We start from the raw sequence: 22,280 nt of genomic DNA, 5'->3' as shown, positions 1-22,280 counted from the left end.
CGTGACACTCTGCGCATGCTCCGCCAATAGCCATCAACACGAACTTCAATATAACCTGCAAATGGATCTTGTATAATAAACGAATTGGCAGCAACAACGTGCCCCTAACAATTGGTCTGCAGCTGCTAAAGCGGCATCTACCCAACCTCCCCACCCCCCTCCTCTCGCTGCGCGCCAGGTCGCACCCCTCCCTTTGGCAGGAACCCTCCGTGCAAGGTCTGGCGTGAAGCACAAGAAAAACGACGAGTACTGCGCAATTCGTAGGGCGAAAATGGTTCAATATTGCAGCAATGTTTCCAAGGAAAAAGTAAACATCGTATATCCAATGCGTGAATCAAAGGGATAATCTCGTTGTTATGAGCGCAGTGCTATTGCTCGGCGTAACGAAACCTGAATGGGAGTGAGGCTGTTGCGGAGTATTTACCTGTCGTAACGTAGTGCAGCGCGGCTACAGGTACAAACGAAGCAAAGTCAGCATCAAGAGAAAGGCAGATCTGGTTTCATCTTTTCCTTCCCCATAGCCGGCGCAAGGAAGGACCGACGTGTGCATGAGCAAGGAAAATAAATTCACTACTTTCCAGCTTTTTTGCTGGTACAAATCGAAGTCTCCTTACATGAGCATAAAGAAGCTTTTATTTATCCTATGAAAAGGTTCGGGAGTTTCTAAGCGGAATGTCTAATAACCGAGCTTGAGTTTGTGCGAAGGTGTCGATATGTGACATTGCTGTTGCACTGTCTTGTAGAGGAACATCACCTGCAGAACTGCGGAGACTTAGCACACACAAAATAAATGAACGACAAATCACGCGCCGTAGGGCTTTTACCGCGAGCAGTCTGCGCACCACGCACAAGGGGACGCCACGGGCGCGCTGCCATCGAATGCCTTCTCAGTCTGGAGTAAGCAGGCTTCAGCCGCCGCCGGCTGCCCCATTAACTTTCCGCCGAGAGGCCGGGGATCACTTAGCACCAGGACACTACTCATTTAAAAAGTGGAAGACCAGAAGGAAGGCGTGCTTCATCGTGAACTGCAAGGAAAGTTAATCAGTGGCTTGAAGGCGTGAGAGGAGACTCCGCACGAGCTTTAAACGTGTCAACTGTGCCAGGAGTGCCCGTGTTTTCAACCGTTCTCCATGCGCACCTTTCCGCAAAGCGAGAACAACAAGCTAAACCACCAGCGTTAAATAGCCAATTAGCGGCAATGATCGGCAATTGATCGCTTGCAATTACTGAGAGGCTAACGCTGACTACAACGACAACAACACCGTTACGGTCAGCACGCCTGGAACTAAATATTACGGATTGTTGAAGTTCGTTAAGGATACAAGTCAGCGCTGCGTCTTCCGAACGCAAGTGTGACTGACCTACTCGAGCAACTTATCTTTCCACAGAAGTGAAGTCAAACATCGAAGAAGCGTTGGGCAACGCGAGTTTTCCTTCCGCACCGTGAAGCAAAAAGCAGGCGGGAATTTGCTCTGCCACTTGTAACATTTATTTCCACGCGTAAACGACTAAATCGTTACCGGAGCTGTAAATAATCCGAAAACCTCCATCAAAGAAAGCTGTCTGTTCAGCAATGATGGAAAGTATAGCACTGTCGTGAATCAACCATCGTGGTGCGAGCATGCAGGCCGCAAACAGGCATTTTCTGTGTGCGCACACCCGACTTTTCCCGAGCGGAGTTGTTGCACACACAGTAAACGAAACAGTTGCACAGCCGTAACTGCCTCACCTATTTACCACAGTAAAGGCTAAACGATATAGGGTAAAAAGGAAGGTCATGCTCCTACAATCATTGCCTTCAGCCGGTAAGCTTCCTTAAACTAATAATGCACTATGTGGGTGCCCACAGGTATGATGTTGTAAAATGTCTGATAATTTCTGTAAAATGTCCGTACTAAATGACTAAGACAGTTCGATGTTTTTGTAAGAAGGCGGGCGTGGGCAATAACCAAGCTGAAAAAAAGGCAACAGCAAGAAAAAGAATGACATCAATATATAACAGCAGGAGAAGCCAATGCATGGCCAAATGTACTGATGTTAAATGACAGATATCGTGGAGATCTGCAGGATAAGAAGATTTTAACATTACTGTGCACGGATAGGGCTCTTCAACGTCTCCCTGCGTGATTTCATCTTGAAATTCACCCCGTACTTCTGCATAAATCGGGACTGCACTTTCTTCTTACACTTTTTGCCACATGCATGTAGATCGGGGCAGTAATTGTATTGTAGACTGCAGCAACAGTGCCATTCTTGTGACTGCAGCTCAAGTGCAAACATTGTTTATTCTAGTTATGCTCATTGATTTGGCAGCGTTGCTCGCTCAAATGATATCGTATGATTTGAATGTGCATCAAAGCCGCGCAAGCACATATTGAACTAGTGCTAGCCTGTTTAGGTTCATTTAGTGTTGCTGATAAGACGTCAGAAATATACCCATATCAACCTTTCAGCTTTCTGGTGAGGTGGATTTGGTGACGTGCTATGATTGTACAGGGAACTGCAGCAATATTTCGAAGGCACTTGAACGCGCGATAATAAATGCTCTGCTGAGCACACATTGAGGCAGCTTTCTATTTACGCGGCTTATGCCGGCCTAAAAAACTCACATTATCGGCGCGATGCCTTCGATTGTAAAAAAAACAAACTAATTTATGCATTTTTCTAGCCCGCTGCTTCCCGTGGCTCAGTTCTCTTTTGGTTGAAGAAAAAGTTACGCTGGAGAAGGGACCGGGTGTATCCAAACTGCCTATTTCAGACCCCGACAGCATAAATGAATGTGAGATATCGCCGCCCTAATACAAAAACATTTCACCCAGCTAACTCAGAGCCTTCTGTGTCTTTGACAGCTGAAAGAGAGGATTTCGAACTGGCAAAATAGCTCTGTGGTGATGGAATTGTTTTTCTAATCTTGAGGATTCAATCCCGGCAGCGGCGGCCACGTTTGGATGTGGGCGAAATCCCAGAACGGCCCTGTACTTGCAAATTAAACAGCCCCATATGGTCTAACATTGATCAGGAGGCGTTTTTAGAATAGCTACTAGGTACGGCGGGGCGTGGCACTTTTGACGGAGCTCGACGTTTCTGCGCAGGCGCGAGTTAGATCGGGCGCGAGTGAGAAAATCTGGGGGCTTTTGCTCCTTGAATATATGACTCAGCCTAGGCACTACGGATGAGGTTTCTTAGAGTGCGTTGTATTCTTTTGTCCCCTAGACATGCCGGCATTGCGGAGTGCGGTCGAGTTGGTTTATACGCTCCGCCGCTGGCTGCCCGCGCGGTCAGGCAGTGGGCTCGGATACCGCTTGGTGACCTGAAGAGGCAATGTTCTGACTGATGTTGCCTAAGTCGCGGGTCGCTTTTTTCATCGCGGTGATAGATCGGATTTTTTACAAGCAATGCTCCAGGAGGGCACATGTAACCGGCACAAAGAGGCCTCAGGAGAGCACCCGAGGTTATATTAAAGCAGGCGTCGCAACATCTCCGGGGCACCCAAGCGGTAGCGGGGGGATCAAAGCTGGAAGCAGGGTGGCCCGTGGGTTGGGGCCGCAGAGGCCGAAGCGCGCCAGGGGGTATTCGCATAAAAAATTGGCTGTACGCGATAGCGGACAGCCCATCTTATACTCCCCTGGCACGCGCACGTCTCTGCAAGCCCCAACCCATAGACCAGTCCGGCTTTTAGCTTTGATGTCCCCGTTGCCGCTTTGGTGTCCTGGAGGTGCCACCAATAATGCGAAATAATGACACCTTGTTTTCATTAGTAAAAACATGATCGAATAAATATAATGGCCTCGAGCCGCCAACTTGCGGATATAATTGCCTCAAGCCGCCAACTTGCGGTGGTAAGTTCAGCACTACCGCGCCCCGCGACTTCTGCCGGCACGCCTAGGGACAAGCGCATACAACGTGCGCCAAGAAACTCCTCCGTAGTAGCTAGGCAGAGTCGTATTTTCAAGCAGCAAGACTCCCTACATTTCCTGTCTCGCACATGCTCTTACTCGCGCGTGCGCGCAAACGTCCTTCGTGTCCGAAAGTGCCACACCCCGCTGTACCTACAAGCAGTTGGAAATACGCAAGTTTTGGCTTTTTGGTACATATCCAGGAACATCAGAGTAACCACAAAGTAATAGCGCAAGACCGAGACACGGATAGAGAAGATGAGACAACAAATAAACATTCGTTGAAAGCGATTGTGTGTTTCATCCCCTTCTGTCCCTGTTTTTATTTTGTGCAATTACTCTGTCATCAGCTTAAAGTGTCCAGAGTGGTAAGATAGGAAATACTTTTATGCAATAAGAAAGGGGACCGTGCTAGGCGAAGGAGGGCACAGAGAGATATGTCACAACCAACAGGGACTAGTGAAGACTTCAAACACTTTTTGATGAAGACACACCAGCAATATAAATGCGATAAATAGATCACTGATTGTGAAACGCGCGAAAACAAACAAACTTGAACGCGAGTTATACTCAGCCAGTCACACACGAAAGAAAACGTTATTAATAGGTGAAAAACAACGTCAAAGCGCTGAAACCAGACCACCCATATCCCATCACTTTCCATAACACAGTGTATGCCAATCGAAGAAACGTATTAAAAAGAAGCTTAAAACCAACAAACTAAGTTTAAGTGTCGAAAGAATTACCGCCACGAAAGGAAAATGCCTTGTTTGCATTGTCATATATGAGAATATTATCGGCTAAAGCAGACACCTGGCTTTCGAAGCAGTGCATTGATCTGAGCTCTCTGCTTTGCGTTTTACATTTTGTTGCTTAGTAACAGCAAGCACCACAAAAAAGCCAGACCAAACGGTTTCAAGTTCTACTGAAGGCAGCACATCAGACGCCATGTCTAGCCTTTCTTCAGATGTCGAGACCAATTCCACGGAGGAGCCGACAACAATGAACCCTGCACGTGAGTACTGGCCGCACGAAGTGATTGCCTTCCTTAACCATATGGCCTGTAGCTATTCTGACATTCTAGTCTTATCGTAGCATGAATGGTAAACAAAGTGCTCAGTGGCTATGGTGTTGGGCTGCTGAGCACGAGGTCGCGGGATCGAATCCCGACAACGGCGGCCGCCTTTCGATGGGGGCGAAATACGAAAACTCCCATGTACTTAGATTTAGGTGCACGGTAAAGGACCCCAGGTGGTCAAAATTTCCGGACTCCTCCACTACGGCGTGCCTCATGATCAGAAAGTGATTTTTGCTCGTAAAGCCCCATAATTTTTTCCATGGTAAACAAAGCAACGTTAGCTGAGGTTTCAGGCCTCTGCAAACCTTGACCGTTACGGGGTAGCGCACGTTTGTGTAAATAAATAAATAAATGCTACGCTATATATTCAAACACCACATGAGCTTGATTATAGTAAATGCGTCTTCATACTACAAATGGTGTGCAATAATAATATATAATACTAATAATAATAATAATAATAATAATAATAATAATAATAATAATAATAATAATAATAATAATAATAATAATAATAATAATAATAATAATAATAATAATATGATAAATTTAAAGAGAGCAAACAAGTTTACTCACGGGTATCGAGCCATTTATTCAGAGCACGTGTAGAGGCAAACCATTAACTTGATTTGAATGTAATAGTTGTGAATACACTACATGTATTAGTGCGTACAGAAGAAAAAAAGAAACGCTGACGTAGACGAAGCTGTTCGTCAGGCATATAAACTAGGTAAAACTGTTCTGAGCAGAGGTACTTCTTCAAGAGCATTTCCTTGAGCAAGAAGTGTAAATCGCTTACCTTCCGGTACAAGAACAGTCGTTTTTTGTGGCTCTTGTGCGAGCCACACATAACAGAAGGCAACATCACCAGCTTATATTTGTGTCCACTCAAGGACGCCTGCCTCTTCCAGCAATCTCAAGTTAGCCCTGTCTTGCGGCAGCTGATTGCCACTTGCGCGAGCACATTTCCTCATTTCATCACCCCACCTAATTTTCTGCCGCTCTGAACTGCACTTTCCTTCCCTTGTCACCCATTCCGAAACTCTAATGGTTCACCAGTTATCTGCTCTACGCAATTTATGGCCTGCCCAGCTTTCGGCAGTTCATGCACTTTCATGCATGCAACCAACCATCCATCTTCATCCATCTATCCATTCGTCTGTCCCTTTATCTATCACCGTCGGATCAGCTCGGGTCACTGAGTAGCTGGCGATGTGTGCATGCCACTCATCAACGAGCTTCTTTCACGCCGACATGGGTCACTGCGGATACGGGACCGCTACTCGAATAAACTCTGCCGCTGACTTCGAGTACTGCGTATGTGCCACACGGTCTGTGCTGGCCGTCAATGAACCTATTTGATGACAGCTTGGGTTACTTGGCATGTGCCACTGGGAATGTGCCGCTGCGCAATTACAGGAAAGGTGCCTTAAGTATGCCTGGTGCTGCGCGTAATAGAACCCAAGTCACAAGGCTTCCTCAAAGACGGGAACCCGACGCATTAGCAGGATGCGCGAGGAAAGCACTTCGTATGTACCGCTTCTCAATGAACGCCTTTCACGCCAACAATTTAACGAGCTGCGCCATGAGTGCAGTGGGTACGTCCCGCTTTTCAATGAGCCTCCTGCCAACTTAAGTCACTGAGTGCGTGCCACTCGGTATGCGGCAAGCGAGGGAACAGTTGTCAGCGTTCACAGGCACCGGTAATACAGGCTACTTGTTTCGAAGGCGACGCGCGAACTTCTCGGCACTGCCATTACATTGCGCAGCATCTGCAGAAAGAAGCGCGATGGAACACAGCCCGGTTGCAGGGTGACGTGCTCCTCAGCGTTCGCGCGCATTGTTGCGCCACGCATTTCAGAGGCCACATGCTGGCTTAGCGGTGGCAGTGCTAGATGGCGGCTAGTGTTCCTAGTAAATGGCGAAAAAGGGGTCCCTCTGCTGTCGACGCTTCGGAAACAACACTCTGTTTGACAGTTCCAATACGCTTAAGGGGACATTGCACTAGCGCGTAAAAGAAGCACATGGCGAGGAACATGAGAAAAGGCACGCCGAACGCTAGACATCAACTGGCTTTATACTCATAAGGACACAAATATATATGCAAAAAACACGTGCTACAAGATGAATTCCCGAAGCGCATGCGCAATGGCACCTTATTCTGCAAGAATTTTATTTCTTTTCCCGTCCAAGATACGTTAGGTTTGCTGACGCACGCATGTTTTGGCCAATGAATAAGCAATGCCTCGAGTATTTCACGCTCTCTCTGATCTGTGCTAGACGTAATCGCTTGAGTCTTATCAAAGAGCGGCAAGCATTCATTCTCACTGCGTTTGCAATGTGCCGCCAAGTGCCCAGATCCCGATGGTGCCTCGACAAGCAGCCTTTGCTCCATTAAGCCTGTTTCACATATGATGAGATTTTCTTCGCACCGGAAGTGCGATTTCCGTCGTTTCTGACGAAAATCGCAGTCGCAGTACCGACCCCCCGATTTTCGGCTGCGTCCAACCGGTTGGACGCAATGTCGCAGAGTCGCAGTGATCGCAGCAATTTTGCGTCGAAATTGCGCGGAGAGCTATTTCGCCGGTTTGTTTTGGTAAATTGCTCCTCGCTCAACAAGTGCAATGCGCGGAGACGTGGATTACATAATTTGGTACGTGCGCGAAGGGGGAATAAAAAACTTGTACTGCAGATTCCATTCTCCCATTTCGGCGCGTTCGGTGATACGCAACGCAGCAAATGAAGTGCGTTTTCACGTTTGCTTTGTACACCTCTGCGAGTCGCCACGAGATGACATAGCCTTTTGGGGTCTTCGCAACTTTAGTTTGTTGAATAGCACACAAAAATTGCAGGTGCCGAGCAACCTAAATAACTTCAACCTCAGCAAAGGCAAATGACAAGACAGCAAATGACCCGAAGTTTCAAGGTGTCGCTGAACGTGGTATTATGTTGCATTTTCATGTCGGTTTTAAAGCGTGAATCTTCCGATGCATCTTGAAAGGTTATCTTACCTCACTTATTAAATTAGACATAGCTAAAGTGCAGACAATCCTAATGAATTTTCTACGATAGCATTAAATCTGTGGCTTGAATAAACAACGCCGTTAATTTTTTTCGAATATTACATGCACGTTTAGTGGCACCTCTTCACTGGAGAATTATTGTTTCTTGCGCAGAAACCAATAAACATTGAATAGGTTGCGGACTTTGTATCCTTACTGAACCTGTAATAACATTTGCTTTGAAAGGTAATTAACTCTACAGCTAGTAAATTAAGTCAATTATTCGCTTGCTATTGTGGCACAGTGATAACGTACCCACCTGCACCGTCGCGTAAAACTCGTGCAACACTGCGAAAAGCAGGCAAACAGCCTGTTCTTGTGGTAATTAAACGTAAATGAAAAGTAAATCAAAACTGCGCAGTGAAGTCAGCCAGTTGCATCCCTTCCTGTGAAACTTTGAATCTTCGAGTACAAGCACGTTCTTGCACGTTCACAGCTGATCAAGTTTTCAGAAACATTCATGCCTTATATGTTTACAATAAGAGTTTCTAATAAGTTTCTGATCACATATATGAATGTGCAAACACATATAACGATATCCGCTGCGAGTGCTATCGTTGTAAATAATGATATGCATGCTACTTGCGAGAACATATCACCCGGCGATTTTAGAACAAATTTCTGAATTTCAACTATACACAATATGTGGTTTATTCAATAAATGACCACAAACTGTATTTTTTAGATGACACACTTTTTGCAAGCTTTACTTACACACAGGCAACAAAAAAAATAACGTCTGCAGACAAACTGTTCAATTTATTCGCCTGCCATTGTGGCTATAGCATTTTGCTGCTGTCATAAGGTGAGGGGTTGAATTGCCAGCCATGGAAGTCGCATTTCTAAGGGAGTCATAGGTAAAGAAAGCTCTTGCAATTAGATTTAGTTCATCATCTTTTATTGAGCCCTTAAGCCTTCAAATACTATTGCATAGGGGGGCATGCTTATGCATAATCTAATACCTATCGAGAGCAAAATCACAATTGCAGAAGAACCATGTTTAGTGATAATTCAAGTGTGTAAACATTCATTGCATCAATATGTATTGTTCAACAGCGCTGCACAAATAAGCACAATCAGGTATAGCAAGTACTCTGTCAGAAAGCTGGTTCTACAGATCTACAAATGTGCAGACATGAATGCTCACACTACATCGCACATACAGCACAAGGAAAACATTTTTCAAGAATTGTCCATTCTGCCAGATATGAATGGGCTATAAGCAGCATAAACTTTATTGAAGCGCATGGTGTAATACCGCTTAAAAAACAATGAAAAGAGTGAAGAGGTTTTAAGAGCAGTACCACATGCTACTCTAATAGGACGAATGGTGAGCAAAAAAAAATGCTGTTAGAGCATTTAAGTTAAACAGTAACATTTTGAAAGACAAAAAATTTCAGGTGAGAGTTGGAGGTACATTAGGCCCACCCACACCCACAACACAGGCGTACTACAAGAAGTACTACAACCTATGTTGTACTACAATCTATGGGAAAGCTATCTTATACAAAAATCATGAATGATGCAACAAGCTCTCGACAATACTCCAGACTTTCTTGGACAGTCTGGCCTCTCGCTTTCTCATAAGTCAGCTTACATCGAAGTCGGAAAAAAGACTAGAATCAAGAACTACCCCAGGTTGCACATTGTGCTCCACATAGCTGGAGAAATATACCCGCAAGTCAACATCCACAAATGCTGAGACAGGGCAAGACAATGACGGCACAGCCAGCACGTGAACGAAACAATTATGCCATGTCTGGACGCAAATTCTACACCTGGTGAAAAAAATAATCTTGAAATCATGGGGAGTGGACGAGTGGATACTATGGAAAATCGCAGATGCTGTGCTTGTGCTCAAGGTATGATACAGTATTAATTACCAGCAGCGCACAAAAAAGAGAACTCATTGAATACAGGCATCGGGTAATAACAGTTCTTTCCAACTTTAACATGCTTGGAGACCTCTATGAGAAAGAGCAAACGAACAAGGAGCTAGACAAAGTAGAGTTGGAGCCTGCAGCATAAATTCTTTGCCTCAAGAGCTCAAAACCTGGTTCCAAGACACTATGCCATCTAGCATATGAGATACAAAGAGGACTACCCCTCCCTTCAGAAACAACTTCGGGAGCACCTGAACTTGAAACACAACAGGCCCATACCGTGCAATATAGGGGTAAACAATTAGGCCACGACGAGACTATATACAACTGCCAAACATACAGAGGAGGTTCTTAATCATGAAGATGCAAGCAAACGTCAAGCACATATAGCACGCTGATGTGGCAATAGCAGTGTATTAGTAGTATGACACTACATAAAATTAAACCCCATATAAGTGAGTACCGTTCCAGGTCATCCTACACCAAGAAAAGCTGAACTGAAAGCAATAAAAGCAACACTTGTAGTGCAAATTACACTCTGCAGAACACCCTGCACACCTGCATGGATTCACCGAAAACTGCCTGGGCCTGCACATCACACGATATTGTCGGGAAAATCAGGAGGTTGACACGCGATTTGCAAGCACATAGCCAAAAATAAATTACACGATACATAGCCATGCAGATATTCCAGGACACAAGCGGGCTTATAAGCCCCACATAAGAACTGAAATCTGGATGAGTTGGTGCGTATTCATTATTAACTAAATCACAACAGATACACAATGGACAAGAATGGAGCGCTCTGTGTGTTCACTTCGTTCTTGTCCATCGTATGTCTGAATTCATGAGGCTGCACAGGAGAAGAATGATACATCCGCCCAAGGTCCTGTTTTACATCCAAATCCATGCGCGTGCGCGCGCGCGCGCGCGCGCACGCACGCACGCACGCACGCACGCACGCACGCACGCACGCACGCACGCACGCACGCACGCACGCACGCACGCGCACGCACACGCACACGCACACGCACACACACGCGCGCACACTCACAAGCGCACACACCCGCACACACCCACACACGCCCACACATGCGCACGTGCACGCACACGTACACACAGACGCGCGCACGCACGCACACCGACACACACGTGCACGCACACGTACACGGACACACAAATGTTGCAAGGCTGCATAGCTTTAAGCAGTATCAACAGGATGAATTAGAGATGGATGAGGGCTAACTTTCAAATAAGGTTCATTGTAAAAATGTAGCGATTCATACAAATTACCACAAAAACAAAGATATCCTTGAAGGCTAGATAAAAATTGGTGCTTGATGCGGCCAATCATAAATAAAAATGCTACAGAAAGAAAATACAGAAAAATTCCAACTTCATGAAAAAAATCATTACAATTGCCAATTCTCCATGCCCGCACCTTTAAAGAAACACTGTTCTTCTCAGAGTAGACAAACTGACAGCTTGCTTATGCAAGCACACACTTCCAGTTCCATGCCATTGGAAAAAAAGCGACTTATTTGGAAGGTTGCCACATGCGCACTTGGTGATCACAATCTTTTCCCCCTGGACTTGCATATTTATATGTGTGTTGGGCCTTTCCTGTTTTTATGTTTGGTTTCGTCAAGCACTAGTTTTATTATGTTTTATTGCTGTAATACTTTCTGGCAACCTTTATAAATGACTGCATTTTCAAATAAACCTTTTAATTAGAAGTTACCGTACCCTCTTCTTACTGCTTCCCACTATACATCCTTGTTACATTGGCCAAATGAAAAATTTTATGAGGTAAACAAAAGCATCATAAGGGCTAATAAAATGACTTATATAAGTCTAAAAAATAAAAAATAGCCTGGCTGCAAACGGCACCAGAAAACACATAGGATGAAGAAGAAAACTGAGAAGATTTCGCAACCAAATGTTTAATGTCCACAACGAGTAAATGCTGGCTGACAAGCAATAAACCAAACATACACAAAAAGCAGAAGCAAAAATTAGTGTGTGTTTCCTGACAGTATATGCATCCATTTATAACTGAGGCCATGTTGACAAGATTCTCCCAGCATTTTTAGATCTACAGCTTCCATAATTTCTCTAGGCAGCCGATCTGCACAGAATGCTAGCTTCTTCTACAATGCACGCTCAGATCTCGAGGATGCATTGTAGAGGAAGAAGCTAGCATCTGTGGATATCGGCTGCCTAGAGAAATTATGAAAACTGTACATGCAAAAACACTGGGAGAATCTTGTGTCAGCATGGCCTGTGTTACACTTTAAGAGATAGTTGCGTTTCCTGTAGGCATCTGTGGACACAGATCAGATTTTGCTTCTGCTTTCTGCGCACTTTCGATTTACTCCTTGTCGACCAGCATTTACTCGGCATGTTCAATAAATTATCACTTGTTAATACACCTCATGATCGTCTTAGTTCTAGCAAAAAGGTGTTCATTCTTTTTACAATGAAGCTGTATATGCCTTGGCGAAACACTCGTGGTCCGATCACAAAAACCACCCCTCAATGTTCTCTTCTGGACATTGTTTTCCCACTCGGGAACCAGCTAGGAAGGAGGTTTCTCGCCTTCTTTTAAATTACCTGCAGGACACGGATTTGGCCTCAGCAGGGTGACCTCAGGAGTGACTATGAGTAGTTGTAATTTATGTGATTTATGTATTTTAAGTGTCACTACGGTGGAGCAATTGCCGGCAGCAACTGCAAGGCTAATCCCACCAGTATACCACTACTCAACTCAACACAACTCCCTAGTGTAGGGGTATGAGCCATTGTTTAGGGGTGTCACGGATCTCCTCCAGAGAACACTTTGGCCGAAAGAATGGAATAGGCGACAGGTGTACGCACACATATGCACATTTAATACAACCCACGCGACACGAACAGCAGCACACAAACCTAACAAAACTAACACACAAGATACAAAGACTGTCAGTACATACGGCCCGGTAACAGTGCTACCAGCATTCTACTCTTAGTGGTTTGAGTTCATGCTCACGTCTGGTTCGGTGTGGATGCGGCGTGGTGTGGGTCCCGTAGCCGGCGTCGGAGTGGCGTTCGACGTTCTAGGGCTGGCGTCGCTGGCGGCGTCGTTGTCTGCGTTGGCTGCGTCGTACACACTCCCGGTCCAAACGCCCGTGGAGGTGTGGCCGATGATGTTGGCGTTGGGGCACCACCCGGAAAAGTGGCAACAGCGGTAGAGACAACCCTGGCCGTAGCAGGTGGTAGCGTCCTCCGTGGACTCCCCGGAACGGGCTCAGGAACGGCAGGAAGTCTGCGGTGCAAAGGCGTAGAACACGAGCTCACCGGAGCAGTAGCCGGCGTCGCTCTGTTCTGGTCGAACCGTCCCTGACCCGACGGGTCTCCGCTGCTTGTTCTTCCCCCCTCGTATCTCGCCCTTCCTCGCCCTTTTATAGCCTTCTTGTTATTCCGCGTAATCCTTCTCTTCGTCTTCTTCTCTTCTCCACCAATCATCGCTTTCCATCTCACCGGATACTTCTCCACCAATCATCTCTTGCCACCTCACTGAGAACTTCTTTATGTTCTTTCGTCTTCGGTTAATCAATGTCATTCTTAACGCCATCCTCGTCGTCTTCTTGAAACCGTTCTTCGTCTACCACTTTATTTTATCTTCCCTCTTATATGTGACAAGGGGGGTGTGAGCCATTGTATTTGTCTTACATGTTGGGCGAATAAATTTCTTGTTGGGTAGACATAAATATGCTTATGCATTTAAGACATACACATTTATCTACGTATTTTTTTCAGGGAAGGGACACAGAGGGGGACGGAGTTAAGACAAGACAATGGGATAATTATCTCGCATCAAAGGTGTGGTGTGCTGTTGGCCACACCGATAGTGACATCGCTTCTCTCTCGCAGCAGAGCGCGTGTGCAGCAGTCTCTCTCTCCGACATCGAAATAGGTATATAAATGTGTCCCTGTATTTAATTAAATGAAATGTGCAGCCCCGGTGTTTCAATTGGTAACTACAGTGCATAACCAAATTATAAATACTATGATTAGCCCATTACAAGACACAAATGCGTAACAGAATTTAGAAAAACTTTGATGGTCCCGCTGGATTAACATATTGAATGACTCATTTGCCTTTCCATGATGGTAATCAAGCGAAGCGCGATGTGTGGCATTCCAAATAAACAATGTGATAAACCCAAGCAGAACGTGTTTGTAATCTCATTAAGAAACACAAACATGATCAATAATATAGAACGACTTCAATAAACCGTCGGAATTAACCGAGAGATAAACACCGGGGCGGCACATTTCAGCTTCACTGGTTTACCATCTCTAGTAAAACTCTTGCTTTGGCTAGTTGGTTCATGCTTGAAGTAGGTAAAGGCAATGCGCAGAAGGCCAGGACTTAGGAAGAAGACCACAAACGACAAGACGGGCGCCACTCGAGACTGGCAAGCTGAGACGGCGATCAAGTTGACGCACAAAGTGGCAGGATTGGTGCGAAAGCTTTGATGAAAGAAAGGGCCCAATGTAGAAGATTGCAGGATTGGTGCGAAAGCTCTGATGAAAGATCCTGCCATTTTGTCCGTCAACTTGATCGCCGTCGCAGCTTGCCAGTCTCGAGTGGCACCCGTCTTGTCGTTTGTGTTCTTCTTCCTCAGTCCTGGTCTTCTGCGCATTGCCTTTACTTCAAGCATGAACCAACTAGCCCAAGCAAGAGTTTTACTTGAGGATATATCTTCTACATTGGGCCCTTTCTTTCATCAAAGCTTTCGCACCGATCCTGCCATTTTGTGCGTCAACTTGATCGCCGTCTCAGCTTGCCACTCTCGAGTGGCGCCCGTCTTGTCGTTTGTGTTCTTCTTCCTAAGTCCTGGTCTTCTGCGCATTGCCTTTACCTACTTACCATCTCTGCAGGGTGCATGGGCAGTAATTTCTTTGTTATTTTTTCTTAAGTATTGTATAATGTTGTGCCAGTAAAACACGTTGGGCTAGTTGGTACATCGTATTGGTGCTGCTTTTCTGCTGGTTTTTTCTTAATGTTGTGCCCTTCTTCCTTTTGTAGCTATTTTTTATTCCCCCTCACCTAATACTCCAACCTTGGAACCTGCGAGGTATATAAACAAATAAGTACGTAAGCCCATGCCAATAATTCATCTGCATACCCCTCGCAGCATTCCTTGCGCAACAAACGCCATTGTGTTGTCTCCCAGTGAGTAGCTACATTACCTGCCGTTTGCATTTCGGTATAGTTTATGAACACTGTAGCGCATAAACATTACATGACACTAAGGTTGTGACCTATGCGGTAAATAAGCAAACCTTGTAAAAGATTACATGCAGGATTGTTCAAAATAAGACCAATTGTATATATTGCAGTTACATTAACAGCATTTAATTGACCCCTTGACAAAAACTTCACTTCGCATAGATTCCAACGCGTACAAATGAATCTGCAGTTTTTTTGCTTCATAATGTGGTCCTTACTGCGTGGCCACATTGTAGATTTGAAAGCAAAGTTCAAAAAAATTCGTTTGTTGCAATATAAAAATATGCGTAGATCACTGCGATTGCAACACCAGAACTTTATACAAACATGCACACTATAGGATACCGGCAAATGCTCAGGACAAACTCCAGAATACTTGCATCCTGATACTTATGCAATGAAGAGTTTCATTCCATGGCTGTCAATTAGAGGGAGAAAGAAAATTTAATTGTGTTCATGGAACAAAAACGCATTCACAAGCTTAAAGATATAGTCATTGCTTAACACTTTCGGAATGAATAATTATAGTTTGCTATTGACATTAAAGCAGCCTTTCCACAGCAAGAAAAGAATAAATTTTTCCAGCTCTGAACATTGAATTGCAGAAAATGCAAGCAGGCACAAAATTCTGCAAATATAATCTGTTTAGGAATACCAAATTGGCATCAACATTCAGACTTTAATTTGTACTTTCCCTGGCTGAGCAATCTAGTTTGAAATGACTCCCATAAGCATGTCGTAACAATGTTGATCTAATACAGGTTAAATTCATGACTAGCTTAAAAAATCTGCATGATTGCTACAAATTACAGTGAAGAAACTATAATATCTAATAATAATAATATAATACTAATATTTATTTCCACAAAACCAGCTAACCCTGACCGGCGTGCGACGCTGAGCAGAAAGCTGAAAACCCTACGGCAAGAGCACCTGCCGTGGGCCTACCATCCTGCACTATGGATAGTGCGTATTGATATGGTCTTTCAGTTAGAAGCTCAGAGTATAGTACTAGTGCGAGACACAGGACAACAAAGTGGACGCGAAGCTTGTCGTTTAGAATGCTATGCTGCAACGTACAAGTTTCTCCATAAATGACGGTAACTGCTCAAAACATTTGATGCGTCGGCTTTTGCGCCTTTAGAAATATGTAGAGAGGGCGCCGATATATATTCACAGCACACGCATGACGATGGATGAACCATACTAGCGCTAAGGTTCAATTTCAAAACACAATTTTCATTCCACGTTCAGTTTTCACACAGGTCTTTTGCGGCTTCGTTCAGGGGCACACGCGGGCTTTTGGGTTGGTGCTTTTTGTTGCGCTTGGCGCAAGAATATGGCTAGAAGGAGGAACCGCATATGCGCAATCACGAGCAATAGACATACATCATTTCTACTGAAGCTGACGCCGAGCACGGGTAGCGCGAGGATCTTGTTGGGCTGACACGACGACTTAGTGGCAGCCAAATTCCGAATACTGCATATGCAGTGAGGGTAGCTATATAAACTTGTCGATAAGTCATCTTGTAGATTGTTGTAGCGCAGACAGCATGACATGGTCATAGAAGGCAGATGAGACTAAACACCGAGCTGAACCACCTGCGAAGAGCTGTTTACGTGCGCGATGTCGCACTGATCTTCAGAAACCGGTGTTCCGCACTTCAAAACAAATCTTAACTAAAACGTTTTTAAATTGATAAACGTGCATATTATTTGCTCCTAATCAGGGAAAGCCAATTATTTTATAATGTTAATGTTTTATTCCATACAATAAAATAATTATGCAGCGTGTGCCACGAAACCTTGCTGTAAGTGACCGTGGGCGTCGCACCAGTCGCATTGTTGAAATCGCAATCATGTGAGATGGGTGCCCTAAATATTGCATTGCTACGCGTGCGACTTCACCGATTTTTGTCGCTCCAGTCGCAGCATGTGAAACAGCCTTTAGTCGAACGTTAGTCGAAATTCGAGCGCGAGGCCATGTGCATAGGCTCATGCATGGCCCCCGTGCTGAGTGAATATTTAGCTAGTTTGGGCAGACGCATTCAAGCGTGCATTGAAGACAACCACATTTAAAAAATTTATAGGTACGTCGATGAGTCTCTGGTTCTCGCGCACATTGGTCAAGGTGTTAGGAGCGGGGCGGTAATCCAAAGGACGTTAGCTGTTCTTAAATCATGCGCTCAACGTCTGACCTTCACCCATGAGCTTGACAACGAGGGAAGCCTACCATTCTTGGATTTTTGGTTTTTCTTCAGCGACTCGCGCATTTGTTGTATGTAACAGCCAAGGTCGAAAAAAAAAATGGCTGTGGCTTAGTAAAGGTTAAGCCCAGGATGCGAAGCATACTAGCCTTTATTTTAGTTGTTGAACCACTGTTTAGCCTGGTGAACTGCTGTTGCTTGGCTATATTTGGTTCGGCTAGACGAAGAAACAACTCATGCATTACTTCTTCGCCTTCAAGAGTGGAACGCGACAGCGTTCCCGTCGACCCGCCAAGGCGTGTAAGACAATGGGCTACAGGGCAGCGACTACGCGCCCCGCATTGGACGCGGTGAGCGTCGAGCAAAGCAGCGTTCGGCGCGGCAACGAAATGTGCGCCTGAGCAAGAGACGCACGCCTTAGAAACAGCGCGTTTCTAAGGCAACACCGCATTCACTAGAGGCGCTTTTGTACCGCTTTGAAGCGTTGTACTCGTGGCTCAGTGGTAGCGTCTCCGTCCCACACTCCGGAGACCCTGGTTCGATTCCCACCCAGCCCGTCTTGCAAGAGTTGAGCCAAAGCCACTTCTCCTCTGTCGTGACGTCACGGTGTCACGTGATTTCATGGTCACCGCCGCGCCTGAGGAGCTGGGTTGAGCCCTCGTAATATGCTTCGCATAAAAGTATACTGAATTTTGATTCGGCACACACCAAATTAGTAAAAAAACAAGAACGCCAAGACATGCTTACGCACTGCCGTGGACAAGTCCTGCCCACACAAGGTTCACGAAAGTGCACATTTAGAGGCAGTTCGTCTGACAAAGGCAGGGTTCCCTAGTGAACTTGTGGCGTCCGTGGCTGAAGGCCTGACAAAAGTGGTTAAATCTGGTGATCAGGCGTTTACGATTGAGCGACAAGCTCATGAGCGGGCTAGGTGCGTGGCACTGCCCTATATTCACCAGCTGACACATTGCCCTAAAAAGGTGGCGGGGAAAGGCAATGTACGAGTTGTGCTCACGGGACCGGATAAACTCGCGAAACTTTTCAACGTTGTCAGTGGCGCCACTTGCAGGAAGCCACCCTGCCCAATTAAACATGAACTACCTTATGTGGAGTGTAGGACAAATGTGGTGTACAGAATTCCGCTGTCATGCGGAAGTTGCCACATCGGCCACACTGGCCGGTGTATCAACGTTCGACTAATGGAGCACAAGCTGCTTGTCGAGGCACCATGGTATCTGGGCACTTGGCGGCACAGTGCAAGCGCAGTGAGAATGAATTCATGCTACACTTAGATAAGACTCAAGTGATTGCTTCTAGCCTAGATCAGAGAGAGCGTGAAATACTCGAGGCCTTTCTTATTCATCGGCAAAAACAGCCATGCGTCAGCAAACCTAACGTATCTTTGACGGCAAAAGAAATAAAATTATTGTACAATAAGGTGCCATTGCGCATGCACTTCAGGGATTGATCATGTAGCTCGTGTCTTTTTCATATATATTTCTGTCCTCCTGAGAAAAAGCTAGTTGATGTCTAGCGTTCAGTGTGTCATTTTTGATGTTCCTGTCGGTGTCTTTTTTTACGCACTAGTGAAATGTCTCCTTATACGAATAACCACAAACTAGCCTAGCTTTCTGCCTTAAATGCATGGGTTGCAATACGTTGCGTCGCTACATTCATTGAATGCTAGCGCATTGCCATTGACTGTCATGGTCTTGACTTAATGACTTCAGTCATTGACTCATGGTCATGTCTTAATGTTGACTAGAATATCGGATGGCTCCGTTTTCTCTGAGTCACACTGCTCTGTTCTTGTCTCCTAATGTTCCACGTAGCATTTTTTTCGTTGCATCGCTCTTTGCGCGCTTCCTAATTTGTTCTCGAGCTTGTTTGTTAACCACCAAATTTCAGCCTCACATGCTAGCACTGGTAAAATGCAATGATTGCCCATTATTCTTTTCAACGACAGTGGTAAGCTCCGTCCAACAATACCCAGTCAAACATTACCAAACCATGTCAGGGGTTGGTAATGCCTATGGTATGCACTCCTACCCGTTTTCATTCTTCTGTAAGTTTCATTCTCATGATCAGGGTTCCCTCCGAGTATTTGACCTAGAATAACGCACTCCTGCGCAGACTTTAAATGCCGACTGGTGTTCATGAATTCTTGATCCCTTTCCAGGCTACTTAACGTTACCTTTGTCTTCTGCATAATTATCCTGAACCCTACTCTTGCACTTTCCCGGCTAAGGTCCTCAATAATTCATTGTAATTATTTCACACTGTTGCCGAATATCACAATGTCATCTGTAAATCGAAGATTTTTTATATATTATCCGCTGATCCTCGACCCTAACTAACCCTTCCATCTAATAGCTTGAATTTTTACAAGAATGGAGCACCCGCATTGATATGCATAGCACGGGCTGATAGATGTGGTGCCTTGGATATACTTTGTCTCCTTGCCTGACCCCTTTCTTGATAGGGATATTTTCCGCTTTTCTTGTAGAGAAGCGAAGTAGCTGCGAAGTTTTTGTTGATAATTTCCAAGATATCCACGTATGCTTCCTGTACTGATTGATTACGCAGTGCCTCCACGACTGCTGTTATATCTAATGAATCAAATCCCTTTATATTATTTATGAAAACAATCTAGAGAAACCGGTGGTACTCCGCAGATTTCTCGATTACTGATCGATGACAGGGACGTGATCCATTATAGAATATGCCATCTGAAGCGAGCCTGTTCTTTTGGCGGATGAGAATATTACTTCGAGTTTTTTTTTAATATTATTTTGGTGAACACAATTCTGAAAGCAAGCTAATGGGCTCTAAAATTATTCATTTTTTAAAACATTTACTTGTTATGGATTAGTATATTGTTGTCCTGCTTTTATTTCTCTCGTGTACTTGAAGTCGCGAGGCATTGCGTATAAAGGACGGGAAGATTTTCAAGCCTAATATCTCCTTCATATTCGATTATGTCGACTGTTATTCCATCTTCTTGTGATGGTTTCACCCACTACTTGCCTTGCAAGACCCTTCTAAATTTATTGCGTGCTGTAGAAACAGCCTCTGTATCTGTTCATTTCTAATTCCAATGAAGGTTGTGTAGCAGCTCTGGATACCTTATAGGTCACCAGAGAATTCTTCTGTTTCGTTTAGTGCATCGTGGAAATTTCTCATGACATTACCTTTATTTATATTTCACTCCATACATCTTGCCTTGTGTTATGCGAAGCTTTTGTCCGACTGATTTTAGAATGGGCCCATTTTCTTGCTGCTTCCTCAGTGTATTTGAGGTTTTTTTGAATATCGCTTGCATTGTTTTTGTTTATGAACTTTGACAGTTCAACAAATCTATCTGACCTCTTGAGTTATACACTTTGATGCTTCACCGTTTTATTAGGCCCCTCGTTACTTGAGAGAGCGTACCTACTGGTTGCCTTAGTGGCTTACCTGCCACTTCAGTTGCTACTTCTGAAATTTTGCTAGACACGGTTTTATTTATATATTTACGCTATCTTCCTCTGCCTCTCCTAAAGCTGCATATTTGTTTCTGAGCATCGACCTGGATTCGCCGTCTTTTACCGTTACTGAGTCTAGGTTGACCCGTTTCGTTTTTGGCTAATTTTGCTCTTTCTCACTTCGAATTAAGAGCAATCAAAGTCCTCAGCAGCCGATCATCACTTCTTTTACCCTCCTTAACACTTCTACAATTTGAAATATGGTGGAATCAGCAGACAGGATAAAATCTATTATAGTTCTTGTTTCTCCATCGGAGATTTTCGACGTCCACTTCCTGTTACTGCGCTTTCTGAAGGTTGTTGCGACTGTGGGCCCGAAGATGTGGAATGTACTTTGCTCGTGGTGGAGTAAGGGAACGTGGAGCTGGGCCCGATATTCAGGACGTTGTACAAACAAGTTTATATTTGTGTATTTAGAAGACAATTCAAACTAGTACAGAGAAAGGTCATCACGCTGTCGTTGCAGCCGATTGACTCCCGCCGTCCGTTGCTGTTTTTACGCCCTGCGTAGTCATTGTTCTGTGAACTCCCCCAATCCGGCGTCAGGAGACCAATAACATCAGGTCCCACCAATCCACAGATGTGTTGTCCTTTCCCTCCGAAGGGATCTTTCTCGGAAACACGCGCATATCCCTGGGCACAAACAGGGGAAGGGGGATCGTACACTGACTCCGGCGTGGGTATGCCAATTTGTGCAGCTGACAGATGAAGGACCATATCCTTGTTCATTGCCAAAAGCTCTCCTGACCGAGGTACTCCCGTGCTGGCCGTGAATCATCCGTTTTGCGAACCATTTTGGCGAGGCCATCCGCCCCTTCCCCATAATCGCGCTAGCCATGACCGGAGGTTGTCGCGGGATGAACGGCCGATCACAACACGGTCAACTAGAGTAGCAATGTGGGCTTGAAATTATTGCATGACGAAGAAAGAGTAGCACTAAAAGTCACAGGGAGAGAAGAACAAGGGAGACATACACGCAGCGACGCGTGTGTGTCTTGGCGGTAGATGTGGAACATCCATTCTGCCGGAGGCGTCACGAGAACGTGATCGTTTTGGGTGATATCTACCTGCGGCAAGTTATTTCTTCATCCCATTTTTCCCATTAATTTATTGTTTCTTTATTTCACGTATTAAGCAGAAGTAATTTCCACTATGTTGTCCTTGGTGTCAGTGTTGCTTTCTTAGGATATGACTAATAAACACGGGCCCATCGGTTAACCCCCTTTCTTCTCGTTTATTACATAACGAGGGTCTCGAATCCGGCAACATTGTTGCCTTCAAATACGATGTGTGGGTTTATTGACCGGTTGCCTTCACTGAAAAAGATCGTTCTCGTGATGCTTGCGGCAGAA

General features: G+C 45.0%; 1 protein-coding gene across 2 annotated transcripts in view; it reads left to right on the top strand.

Moving 5' to 3' along the window:
• Positions 1–22,280, top strand: part of LOC135917713 (uncharacterized) — a 108,802-nt gene that overhangs the window by 61,531 nt on the left and 24,991 nt on the right. For both annotated transcript variants that reach the window (XM_065451280.2, XM_070534736.1), the window contains one exon: positions 4,774–4,911. In XM_065451280.2, the coding sequence (XP_065307352.1) occupies positions 4,774–4,911 (138 nt within the window). The remainder of the gene's footprint in view (positions 1–4,773; positions 4,912–22,280) is intronic.

Source organism: Dermacentor albipictus, chromosome 3, assembly GCF_038994185.2.
Source record: "Dermacentor albipictus isolate Rhodes 1998 colony chromosome 3, USDA_Dalb.pri_finalv2, whole genome shotgun sequence".
In the NCBI taxonomy this organism is placed as follows: domain Eukaryota; kingdom Metazoa; phylum Arthropoda; class Arachnida; order Ixodida; family Ixodidae; genus Dermacentor; species Dermacentor albipictus.
The sequence above is the reverse complement of the archived record's forward strand: the minus strand, read 5'-3'. Positions and strand labels throughout refer to the sequence as shown.